This window comes from Sylvia atricapilla, chromosome 7 (assembly GCF_009819655.1).
Source record: "Sylvia atricapilla isolate bSylAtr1 chromosome 7, bSylAtr1.pri, whole genome shotgun sequence".
Lineage (NCBI taxonomy): Eukaryota > Metazoa > Chordata > Aves > Passeriformes > Sylviidae > Sylvia > Sylvia atricapilla.
The window spans coordinates 36,561,954-36,574,511 of NC_089146.1; the positions used below are offsets into that span (position 1 = coordinate 36,561,954).

The 12,558-nt window shown below is 46.1% G+C and overlaps 1 protein-coding gene across 2 annotated transcripts in view; it reads left to right on the forward strand.

Moving 5' to 3' along the window:
* Positions 1–12,558, forward strand: part of LOC136363736 (kinesin heavy chain) — a 72,713-nt gene continuing 60,155 nt past the window's right edge. For both annotated transcript variants that reach the window (XM_066323191.1, XM_066323192.1), the window contains exon 1: positions 1–139. In XM_066323191.1, coding sequence (XP_066179288.1) covers positions 14–139 — 126 coding nt within the window. In that variant the 5' untranslated portion in view covers positions 1–13. The remainder of the gene's footprint in view (positions 140–12,558) is intronic.

The following is a 12,558-nucleotide window of genomic DNA, read 5'->3' on the forward strand; positions in this document are numbered from 1 at the left end:
CCCGCCCGCCGCCATGGCGGACCCCGCCGAGTGCAGCATCAAGGTGATGTGCCGCTTCCGGCCCCTCAACGAGGCCGAGATCCTGCGCGGCGACAAATTCATCCCCAAATTCAAGGGCGACGAGACCGTGGTCATCGGGGTGAGTCTGGCGCATCCCGCATCCCGCATCCCGCATCCCGCATCCCGCATCCCGCATCCCGCTGCCGCCCGCGCGGGTGGGGCGAGCATCCCTCGGTTCGGGGCGAGCATCCCTCGGTTCGGGGCGAGCATCCCTCGGTTCGGGGCGGACCCGAGCCGTCCCCGCGCGTCCCCCCCCATCCCGTCCATTGTTCCCGCAGCCGCCGAGCGGGATGTGGGGCCGGAGCTGCCCGCGCCCCCCCGGCCGCGCCGCCCCCAACCCACCGGCCGAGGGGTCCGGGGGTCCCCGGCGGTGCCAGGGGTGTCGGGGCCCCGGGGGCCGCGGGGGAGCGGCGGGCTCGGGCGCTGATGTCATGCCGGGGACTGGGCATGCTCGGCTGGGGCGGCCGCCCGCGCCTCCGCCGCGCCCCTGCGGCAGCCGGAGTTATCCCGGGGCCGGGAGCCGCATCCCGGGAGCTGCATCCCCCGGATCCCCATCCCCGATAGCTCCATCCTCGGGTCCCCAATCCCCGGTGTCCCCAATCCCCGGATCCTCATCTCTCCGGAATCCCATTCCCGGTGTCCCCGTCCCCGGGATCCCCATCTCCGGGATCTCAATCCCCGAGACCCAAATCCCCGACATCCCAATCCTCGGATCTCCATCCCCGAGATCCCCATTCCCGTTGTCCCCAATCCCCGGATCCCCATCCCCAGATCCCCATCCTCGCTGTTCCCCATCCCTGTATCCCCCCCCCATCCCCGAGATCCTCATCCCCAAGATCCCCATCCCCAGATCCCCATCCCCAGATCCCCAATCCCCGGATCCCCATCCCCGCTATCTCCATCCCCGGAGCAGCTCTGCAGGACGAGCCCCAAGTTTGAGGCGTGTTTGTTATTATTATTATTATTATTATTATTATTATTATTATTATTATTATTATTATTATTCCTCGCTGAAAACGCCGAAATGAACCCAAACCCCCTCCCGGCCCCCCTCGCTCTGCCGGGGCTTTATCGGGAACAAAGGCTCGGGATGTGGCTCTGTCCCAGCCCGGCATCGCCCCCGGGAGGGGCAGCGCTCAGAACCCCCGCCAGGGCTGGAGCGGAGATTCCCGGGCGGATTGTTTGGTTCAGTGTTTGGTTTTAGCCAGGCTGGTGTGTGCTGCTTTATTCCGTGTACTGCTCGTCTCTGCCACCAATTCCGTGTGTTGGCCGTCAGCAGCGTGTTCCATGCTGGATGGTGATGGAGAGACCCCAAAAATTAATTGGCAGCACAGCTCCTTGCACAATTTGTTCGAATTCTTACCCGAAACTCAAACTCATCAGAAACTTTGCTGGTGAAAGTTACAGAAAAAAACAAAACAACAACAAAAAAAGGATGAATTACGAGTGTAAACAGCTTGTTGTCGTTACTTTTTTTTTTTTTTTTTTAATTTGAAATGCCCTCTGTGCTGCCAAATTAATTGTCTTCCTGTGAAGGTTAAAGCTGTAGCAGCCTGTTAACAATAGAATTGTCCCGTTGGTTTATCAATCTTGGTCAGCAGCAGGGGGCTGGATTTGGCCAGCAAATATCGAGAGGGGAAAAAAAAAAAATGTATCTGTGCCACTGGATGCTCAAGGAACAAATGTCAGCAAGTTCCCCTCCCCCCTGGATAAATCAACAAACCCTCAGACATATTAAAAGCAGATTAAAATACATCTCCTGTAAATCCTTTCCAGGGCTGTGTTTTGAAGAGAATTGGAGTTCAGAATTCTCTTTGCCCACTGATAATTGTGTCTTTGTCCATGAAGTGTCTGTTGTCTGGGAAAACAGTAACTGGGAGGCTTTGGAAAAGCTTTTCGTGGCTTGCAGGCAGGAGAGAATTCATTTGGTGAGGGAGAAACAAAAAGGAAAAAAAAAATAAAATAACAGCAACTGGTAATTCCCTGCCACGGAAGTTAAGGAAAAAAAAATAGAGGTAAACAAGGACAGCGTGTGTTTATTTATACAGATATTTATTTTACGTGGATAGTCACGTTGGGTTTTTTTTTTTTCTTGCTCTCTTGAAAATCTAGTGAGAAGCTCAGAGTTTGCCTTTCCCTTCCTAAGGCAAAGAACTGTAATTATTTAGGATTTTAATCACCTCCACGAATGCAGAATGTCCTCAAATCCATCCTTCCAAGGAGCTCTGTGGGAAGAGCTCTAGTTGGGCTGAGAGGAGGTGAACACAAGAATCTTCCCCCGTTCTTTGTCCTCTGGATCTGCAGCCCTGATCTGGTGTAACTCGATCCCCAGTGGATCCCACTGCAGCAGGACTGGGAAGTGCTGCTGGGCTTTTTTATGATTTTTTAAAAATTATTATTTTATTGGTTTGGTCCAGCAGATAATTCCTGGCAGGGGTAAGGAATCCTGAGCTGTGCAAAGGCATCACCAGAGCAGAGTTCCTTCTAGGAAAAGCAGGTTTTCAGTCTTCAAAGGCTCTCAGGAGCGAAAATAAACCAGGGCCAACCACTTTTTCTTTTTTTTTTTTTTTTTTTTTTTTTTTTAATTTGTTTTACTATAACATTTGAAAACACTGCAATGCAGCTTTTAATTTTGATCCGTGGATTGGGAAGAGAAGGTTTCTTTTCTGTTCAAATTTCAGAAAAACCCAAACTATCAACTTCCAATCGGAGGAATTATGTCATCATGTAAACAAAAAAAAAAAAAAAAAAAAAAAAATAGAACTGATTTAAGGGAAACATCTAATTTTTTTTTTTTCCCCCCGACTAGTAAGTCTGAATAAATTTATTTCTTCCCAATAAACACGAGGGAAAGGCTTTCCTCCTGAATTTCCCACTGTCATCTCCTGTTACTCTTCCCTTGGGCAAAAAAATTACGGATCATGACTTGGTATTTCTGGGAAGGAGCAGCGAGGAGGGAAAGTTTAACCACTTAGGTCTGGGTTTGCTTAGGCTGGACTGGAGCTGCTCCAGGGCACTCCTGACTGCTTTTCAGCTGGATCAATCCCTGGCATTTGGGATTTGGGGTTTTTCCCCGAGTTTTGGGGTTTGTGTTTCTTTGTCTGGCGTGTGAAGGTGAAAACCTCCCACCTGGAATTTCCCTCGGCTGGAAGCAGAGCAGACCCTCCGTGTTCCTGAAATCTAAAATATAAAAAAGCCTCGGAGGTGAGTCTCCCCTGCAGGCAGGGCAGGAAAAGGGGATAAATCCAGGAGCCTCAGCAGGCTGCAGCTTCGTTTTCTGTCTCTGCGCTCCTCTGCAGCCTCAAGGTGACTCTCTGATGGATTGTGTTGGCTGACAGACGGAAAAACCTGGGATTTTCTCACTGCCTTCCTGCTGCTGGGAGAGTCTGAGCTGTGTGTGGGGTGACAGGGCTGTGTGTGGGGTGACAGCTGTGTGTGGGGTGACAGCTGTGTGTGGGGTGACAGAGCTGTGTGTGGGGTGACAGGGCTGTGTGTGGGGTGACAGCTGAGTGTGGGGTGACAGCTGTGTGTGGGGTGACAGAGCTGTGTGTGGGGTGACAGCTGTGTGTGGGGTGACAGCTGTGTGTGGGGTGACAGAGCTGTGTGTGGGGTGACAGGGCTGTGTGTGGGGTGACAGCTGTGTGTGGGGTGACAGCTGTGTGTGGGGTGACAGCTGTGTGTGGGGTGACAGGGCTGTGTGTGGGGTGACAGCTGTGTGTGGGGTGACAGCTGTGTGTGGGGTGACAGGGCTTTGTGTGGGGTGACAGGGCTTTGTGTGGGGTGACACAGCTCTGTGTGGGGTGACACAGCTCTGTGGGGTGACACAGGTCTGTGGGGTGACAGAGCTCTATAGGGTAGCACAGCTCTGTGGGGTGACACAGCTCTATAGGGTGACAGGGCTCTGTGGGGTGGCAGAGCTCTCTGTGGGGTGACACAGCTCTATAGGGTGACACAGCTCTGTGGGGTGGCAGGGCTCTATAGGGTGACACAGCTCTATAGGGTGACAGAGCTCTTTGTGGGGTGACAGGGCTCTGTGGGGTGACCCATCTCTCTCCTGGGGCTGTGCCCTGTCCCTCCGGGTGTTTTACCCCCACACACCTGGGCAGGAGGATGCAGAGAGCCCTGAGCTGGGATAATCCCTGCTTTAGGTTGGTGCTGTAGCTTCACCCTTCCCGGCAGCTCTGCCCGGAAATATTTCACCTTTTCCTTGGAAAGGGGCTGATGGTTTCATATTTTCACCTTTTCCTTGGGAAGGGGCTGATGGTTTCATGTTTTCACCTTTTCCTTGGGAAGGGGCTGATGGTTTCATGTTTTCACCTTTTCCTTGGAAAGGGGCTGATGGTTTCATGTTTTCACCTTTTCCTTGGAAAGGGGCTGATGGTTTCATATTTTCACCTTTTCCTTGGGAAGGGGCTGATGGTTTCATGTTTTCACCTTTTCCTTGGGAAGGGGCTGATGGTTTCATGTTTTCACCTTTTCCTTGGAAAGGGGCTGATGGTTTCGTGTTTTCACCTTTCCCTCCCAGCTCTGGAGCAGGCTGGGGGCTGATCTGGGCAAACCTCTCCTGCTGGGAATCAGAACATCCAAAAAGCAGCTCGGGACAGGGCTGGGGGTTGTTCCCGGGAAAGGGATCAAAGGCTCCCCTGCGTTGTGCCTGTCAGCGGGATTTGTAAAACCCGGTTTAACCCCGGCGCTGCTGAGCTCAACAACCTGGGCTGAGCCTCCCCTGCCCATCCCGGGGGCTCCAGCGCCTGGGAAATCCAGAATTCCAGGAGAATTCCAGGAGAATCCCCCCCTGGGATCGAGGGGAGAATCCCCCAGGATCAGGCTTTGCTCACAGAGAGGAAATTCTGTTGTCTCATCCCTGAAATGCTGCCCATAAATAAATAATTGATGTGGCTGGGAGCAAACGGAGCCATCAGCTGGTGCCACTCGGGTGGTCACTGCTGCTCTGGGGTCACACCCCAGCAAAGGAATCCCGAGGAATATTCGGGGAAAGAGAGGGAAAAGAAAGATTGATGGCTGGTTCCTGCCTGAGCAGGGTTGTGTGGGATTTTTTCTTTTTTTTTTTCCTTTTTTTTTTTTTTTTTTTCCCTTTTTTTTTTTTTTTTTAAGCTCTAAGTGCTTTTTGATATATGTCTTGTGGAGAGATTCTCACGTGTTTGCATCCCTAAAATCTCTGGAAATGCTTTATCTCTTGTTCCATACAGCGAAGTCAGCAGAGTTTGATTCTAAAATCCCTCCTGCACAGAGATCTCTGTGTGCTGTTAAACGCTTGTCACTTAAAAACCCAATAAATTAAATAATTCCTTGGGCTGTTAAACACTTGTCACTTAAAAAAAAATAAATTAAATAACTTCTTGGGAGAAATAGATAAATAGCTAGTTAAAAAAATAAAATTAAAACCCTGCCCTGCTAGGATTTTTTTTTTTTTTTGGTGTGTGTGCAGCTGTTTTGTTTTTGTGTGTGTATGCATTTGTTTTGTAGATACTTTGTAGGTACTTTTATATTTGTAAGAGGACTGAAAGGCATTACTAAAATTGAGGGGTTTTGGTTAGAATAAATGAGAAATTACCAATACTTTTGTTGCTGAGTTTAGGAGATTTGGGATTTTGATTGGTTGGTTGTTATGGGTTGGGTGGTGAGGTGGTGGTTGTGTATTTTAGGAGTTAGGAGGTGGAATGATGGTCAGAGGTGGGAGGTTGGATGTTTTGTTGATCCCAAAATGGCATTGCTGGAAGTGTGCAGGCATTGCTCACGGACAATAAACTGTTATCATAGAAAGTGACATCATTTATCATAGAAAATCCGTGTTGTTATCATAGAAAAAGCTAAAATCCTCAGTTTCCAGGGTTCTGACACCCACCTTTCCTGCACAGCCCAGGGCTTTTCCTGCAGCCTGGAATTTTGCTGGATTTTGCTGCTTTTCCTGCTCTGGAGGAGCTGATGCTGTGCTCATCCCCTGTGGCTCTGGTGCTTTCGGGTCAGGCTATTTCCAGAGCTCAGCACTCACAGATCTGCCTCTGGCTCTTCTTCATTTCACCCTTTGGGCTGGTTTTGCTCCCTGGGTCCCTGAGGAAGAAGCAGAAACCCGTGAATCACATCCCTGTTCCTTTGGGAAGGAAAAAACACAGGACAATCCCATTTTTTAATGATCACTTTTTTTCATTCCCTTCACAAGAATTTTTTTTTTTTAATTTTTTTTTGTTTACAAGAAACGATTTCATTTATTTACAAGAAACAATTTCATTTACTCACTCAGGGCCACTCAGGGAGCTGCTCCCAGGTTTGATATTTAAAGCAATTTCCTCTGCTCCACACGTATTTTTTCCTGCTGCAGACAGGTAGAGATATTATAAAAGTCTCATAAAATACAGATTAGGAACAATTCCTGTGCTCCACACTTGGTTTTTTTTTTTTTTTTTTCTGCTGCAGACAGGTAGAGGTATTATAAAAGAAAAGTCTCATAAAATATGGTTCAGAGAGTTAAGCTAAGAAGCAGCTTGTAAGTTCCCATAAAGAAAAAAAAAAATATATATATATAAGAATAAACACAACAACCTGTTCCTAGAGAGAAAAATAACTGTGCACCTGCCTAAACAATGAACCTGTCCCATAAAAATCAGCGAAGAAAATGTATAAACACATCTAAAAAAAGGAATATTTGATAGACATGTACAATAGCCCTAAATGAACTAAATACATTTAGTTATTCTTTTAGCTGAGCAGTAAAGTTGAACACTGTACCTTCTGATATTTCCTATAAATAGGAGCTTTGGGAATAAAAAACTGGCTTTTCCGCATGAAGAAATTTATTGCTACAACAATTTCCAGCAGCTCATGTGGAAGGTGAAAATCAGGGGCCTGATGAGGGGACTGAGGAGGGGTTTGGTTCTGTTTTTAGTGAGCTGGTGAGGAATGGAACTGTTTTGGTGCTGCTTATCAAGAAATCCATTTATTAATCAAGAAATACATTTATTAGTAAAGAAATAAATTTATTTCTTGTCACAGGGAGACTCCCATGAGGCGCTGGAGCAAATGTGCAGCATTGCTCTGCCACAATATCAGTGGGAGAAAAATCAGTGTTGAGCAGGATTTCTCCAAATATTCTCCTTTTCCACCCCCTTTGGTTAATCCCAAATCTCTTGGGATTCTGCTGGAACTGACCCAATTTTGGGAGGTGTTCCCAAGGCTGGGAAACTTCTCAATAAATTTCCAAACAAAACCTTTGGCTGCTTGGCCAATTCTTGCCGGGTTTAAGCCATTTCTGTGGTTTGGGTGGGTTTTTTGTTGTTGTTTGATTCTCCTCTGACTCCTCAGCTGTTTTCCTTCTGGAACTGGATATTCCTCTCCCAGGCTCCTCTGTCAGAGCTGGGGGCAGATTATCCCATGGGACAATTGTGGGATGTGTTTTATGGGTGAAGCTGCTCCTGTGTTTGCTTTTCTGTTTTCTGACAGAGAGCTCAGGTGTGAGAACAGCTCCTGTTTATCCACGGCGCTGCTGCAGGATGATTTACTCACAATGAAAAGCACATTTCCTCACCGAGGCAATTCCCCTTCCGTGTTTTTTCTCAGGGCAATTTCCCTTTTTTTGTGTTTCCTCGGGGCATTTTTTGGGTCTCATTTCCCAACCCCTCTTTGCTCATCCTTCCCCAAACCTATCCTGTCAAAAATACGGATTCTTACTTAAACCTTCCAAACTTTTAATACACGTGATGGATTTCAGTCAGCTAACTTGTCAAATCACAAAAAAAAAAAAAAAAGGAAAAAAAGGAGTTTGATGCTGCTCTGTGTTGTTTTTTCCCCTCTAGGACCTCCTGCTGGCTGCTAATTTTTGAGACCAGAATTTTTAAACATTGAACATCATTCCTGGGTGGTCCCAGTCTTTTTTCTTCCCCTGGGATGCACCAATCAGCCACTGGGGCTTGGATTTGTTCTGGCAAGTTGTGGTTGTTTTTTTTTTTGTGTTTTTTTTTTTGTTTGTTTGTTTTTTTTGGTTTTTTGTTTTGTTTTGGTTTTTGGTTTTTTTGGTTTTTTTTTTGGTTTTTTGTGGTTTTTTGGGGGGGTTTTTTGTTTGGTTTTTTTTTTTTGTTTTTTTTTTTGAGCCTGCTGCAATGAGATTTGGATTTTTGGGGGATTATTTGGGGCATTTTGTCCACTGGAGAGGATTTTCCCCGAGGCTCCCTGCCCTGGGGGAAGCTCCTGTGTGTGCTCAAGGCTCCCTGAGCTGCCTCAGGGTTTCCAAACTGTGCCAGGAGAATAAAAGCTGCTCGAAAAGAGGAGAATTAAAGATGCAATGCTCCTTGTAGGGCTTTAAGATCTATGTGCTTTTCTCTGTCAAAGTTTCTGGGAGAAAAGAGGAATTAATTTTGGTTTATTTTGATGGTTTTACTGGGTTGGTGTTATCCTGGCTGGCAAAAAAATCACTCACTTGGGGTTTGTTTTTCTCCCAAATCCCTTGTTCTGGGCTGCCCCATATTCCTAAAACCCCAGTGATCCCATTTCCCCCTCTCGGGGCTGCTGAGGCGTTTCTGGTGAAATCCTGGCTGCTTCCGTTGAACGCAAAATTGGAATTTGGTGTGGATTTTTTCCTCAAAAGATCCCTTCTGGACAGGGGGATTTGTCGTATTTTACATCTCCAGGGATGTTTTTGTGGCTGTTTAGGTTGGGTTCTTCGAGCTTGACACGTTTTGTCTTAAAGTTACCTCCCAAATTCTCTCAGACTCTTCATTTTCCTCGATTTTTTGCTGGATTTGGTGTTGCTGCAGCCTTTTAAAATCCAGATGTGGAGGCAGAAAAGGGATTTGGGGTTGCTCAGCAATGGTTTGACCCTTTGGGTTTGGCCCTGGTTTTGCTGATGTTTGTTTTTGCAGCTCCCCTGGAAGGTGCAGGTGGGATAATGGAGCTTGTGTGGCAACTGGGAAAAGGCCTTAATTCAGTTTAATTAGCTTTTGGAGTGTGAAAACATTTTAAAATTTCTTTCATTATTTTTTTATTTAGTATTGTTAATATTTGTTATTAGTAATAAATATTGGGATAATGGTGCTCATCTGTGAACTGGGAAAATGCCTTAATTCAGTTTTATTGGCTTTTGGAGTGAGAGAACATTTAATATTTTAAAAACTATTGTTTTATTTAATATTATTAATATTTATTAATGTTTTAATAATCCTGGCAAAACCAAGCAAACAATAACCTTAAAATAACCAAAATGGGATCTTTCACAGCCTTAAAGGCCTGGAGTCACAGGCATGGGATTGCTGATGGAATCCTGGTTTTATTCCCTCATTCCTGTATATTTATTTGATTTATTTGGGTTTGGGCTTTTTATGGGAAATGCTTGTGATTGTGATCAGATTCCCATTAAAACTTCAATCACTGGTCACAGCACAGCTTCAGGAAATGTCTGTTTTCCAACTGGGAGGCAGAATCTCATTGACACCAAGAATGTGGGATTTTTTTTTTTTCCTCTCCATGTGAGAAATGAGTATCCAGAGACAAAAACTTTAATATTTAATAGTGGTCTTTGCTCAAAGTGATCCATTTTTTCAGTGCCTCTCTCTCTCTCTCTCTCTCTGCTGAGAAAATCCCTTTTTCACTCCTTGCTTATGATGATGGACAGGAGTAAAAATCTCTCTCCTTGCTCAGGGAATGGAGTGAACCTTGAATTTTTTTTTTTTTTTCCTGGATTTGGTGTTGCTGCAGCCTTTTAAAACCCAGGTGTGGAGGCAGAAAAGGGATTGAAGCTGGGCTGGTTTTGAAGCTGCTGCAGAACACCTCCACCAGGAGGTTCTGACACCAAACCCACATTTTATTCCTCATCAAAGACCCCACACCTTTTTGTTTTTGCAGTACAAAATCTCCCCGAATTTGCTGAGATTTTGTTGCTATGGCAGCATTTTCCCAGTCAGCAAAAATCTATTTTGGCAGCTGCTGAGCTGAAAAACCTCCGGTTCTGAGGAGTGAAAGTTGAATTTCAAAGCCACACAGATACCCCAGTGTAGTGGTTTGAAAGCAAAACCAGTGAGACACTCCAAGTCAGAAATACAATTTAATAGGGAGAGAAAAAAAAAAAAGAAAGAAGTAAAATAAAATAAATGCAATGATACAAAAGACCACTGACAGAATCAGAAATACAACCTGACTCCGTGTTGGTCAGGGTGTTTGAAAAAGTCCTAAGCCCTCCTGGAGTGGGAGATGTGGTCCTGTTGGAAGTAGAGATGGTGCTGTGGAGAAAAAGGGTCCAGAGGTGGGTCCAGTCTTCCTTTGGGAGTCCCGAGGGAACACTGGATGTCTGGTGACACTGGTGCCTCTTTTTATCTCAGTGGAAATGGTTTGGCTCCTCCTCCTCCCTGGGTGGAGCATCTCACAATGGGATGATGCCATGTGTGATGTCATTGGTGAGCTTTAATGGCCCATTAACAGCAGATATCCCCATTAACAGGAGATAAGGAACAGTGGGATGATGCAATGTGTGATGTCATTGGTGAGCCTCAATGGCCCATTAACAGCAGATATCCCCATTAACAGAAGACAGTGAACACTGGGATGATGTCATGTGTGATGTCATTGGTGAGCTTTAATGGCCCATTAACAGGAGACAAGGAACACTGGGATGATATCATGTGTGATGTCATTGGTGAGCTTTAATGGCCCATTAACAGGAGACAAGGAACACTGGGATGATATCATGGGTGATGTCATTGGTGAGCCTTGATGGCCCATGAACAGGAGATAAGGAACACTGGGATGATGTCATTGGTGATGTCATTGGTGAGCCTTGATGGCCCATGAACAGGAGATAAGGAACACTGGGATGATGTCATGGGTGATGTGATTGGTGAGCTTTAATGGCCCATTAACAGGAGACAAGGAACACTGGGATGATGCAGTGTGTGATGTCATTGGTGAGCATTGGTAAGCCAGAATAGAATAAACTTTTTTTTTTGATTACAAACCCCAAGACACCCAGGAATGACGCTGGCTGCTCAGTTATTCCCCCGCTGAGGAGAGGCTGAGCAGGGGAGAGCTCTCTGGGCTGGGGAGGATTTTTAGGCAGGCTGGGAGCAGGAATCAGGTTTTCCTGCGGCTCTGATCTCTGTCTCCTGCTCCCAGCTCTGGGTTTAGGCCAGCAGGGAGGTGGGGGCAGCTCAGGGGGATCTCACCTCACTCACCTGGGCAGGAGCTGCGCCCAAAATCCTCTGAGAAAAGTCACATTTCTGGATTTCTGGATTTTTATTCCTGCACCTCCCAGTCACATCCATCCTCTGCTTTTCTCTCCCATCACCTTTTCCCCCCATATCTTGTTTTATTTTACATTTCTATTCTCCCTCTCTCCTTTTCTATGAGTTTCCCCCCTCTCTCTCCCCTTTTTGCTTGGTTTTCTCCTCTTAGGACCTCTCCCTGTGCTTTTTTAAAATTTTTTCTCCCATTTTCTCGGTCACCCCTGAATATCCAGTGGAAAAAACTGCTGTCACTTGGCTCGATTATTTCTCTCTTCATGGCATCTTCCACAATTTAACTTCAAAGCAGAACAGTTCAGCCCCTCAAACAAATCTGAAAAGCAAAATTAATCCTCACTACACAGCAGCACGTGGAGAGGCATTTTCCTGGAGAAAAAGCAAAAAAAGGAAAATTGTGTTGCTGATGGAGGATTTATTCTTGCTTTGTGTGCAGCCCAGATTTTCTGAGTCCTATGGAGCAAGCTCAGCTGTGAACTTCAAACAAAGCTGTTGCCAGCATTAAAATGAAAAATAATAAATTTATTTCTGTGCTTTGTGTGATGCTGGAGCTGTGGAATTTTGGTGGGAATGCTGTGAGGAGCAGAGGGGGGAAATGAGCTGAGGTGCTCTTGTGGCTGGGTTTGTGCCAGACTGGATCAGAGTGGAGCACTAAAAACGGGATTCTGGTGTTTTCCATAAAATGAGCCATTATTTGTTAAATTTGGTGGTAAATCCCTGTGCTGTCTCACCAAGAGCAGTGCTGGATAAATGTGGGATTGCTCCTGATGCTGCTGTTCATCCATTATCCTCAGCAGGGCTTGGGCTCTTTGGGATGAAAAAAGTTTGTTTGGAGCCGGACAAAGCTGGATTTGACTCCCTAGTGACCCCAAGCATCAGCCCCCGTTTGTCCAGTCTCAATTTTCTCTGATCTATTGTAGGTTTGGAGGTCGAAATTCCAGATATTTCAGATTTTTTGGGGAGGCTGTGGGAGCTGCCTGTGCACACTTCAGGCTTGACTTTGAGAAAATCCTTTGGGGAAAGCTGCAGCTGCCCTGGTGGGGCTGAGAATTCCCGAATCATCCTGTGCTGGAGAGAGGCTTGGGACCTGCAGCCCATTGCAAATTGTTGGATTTGTTTGGTTTTTTTTTTTACCTTAAAATAATGCCAAATTCTGAGGGTGGCAGGAGGCTGAAGTCCTGCAGGATGGTTTGGGGCTTATCAGGAAGAGCAAGCACTTTATTAATAATAAAAAAAATAAAATTAAATCACCCACTTA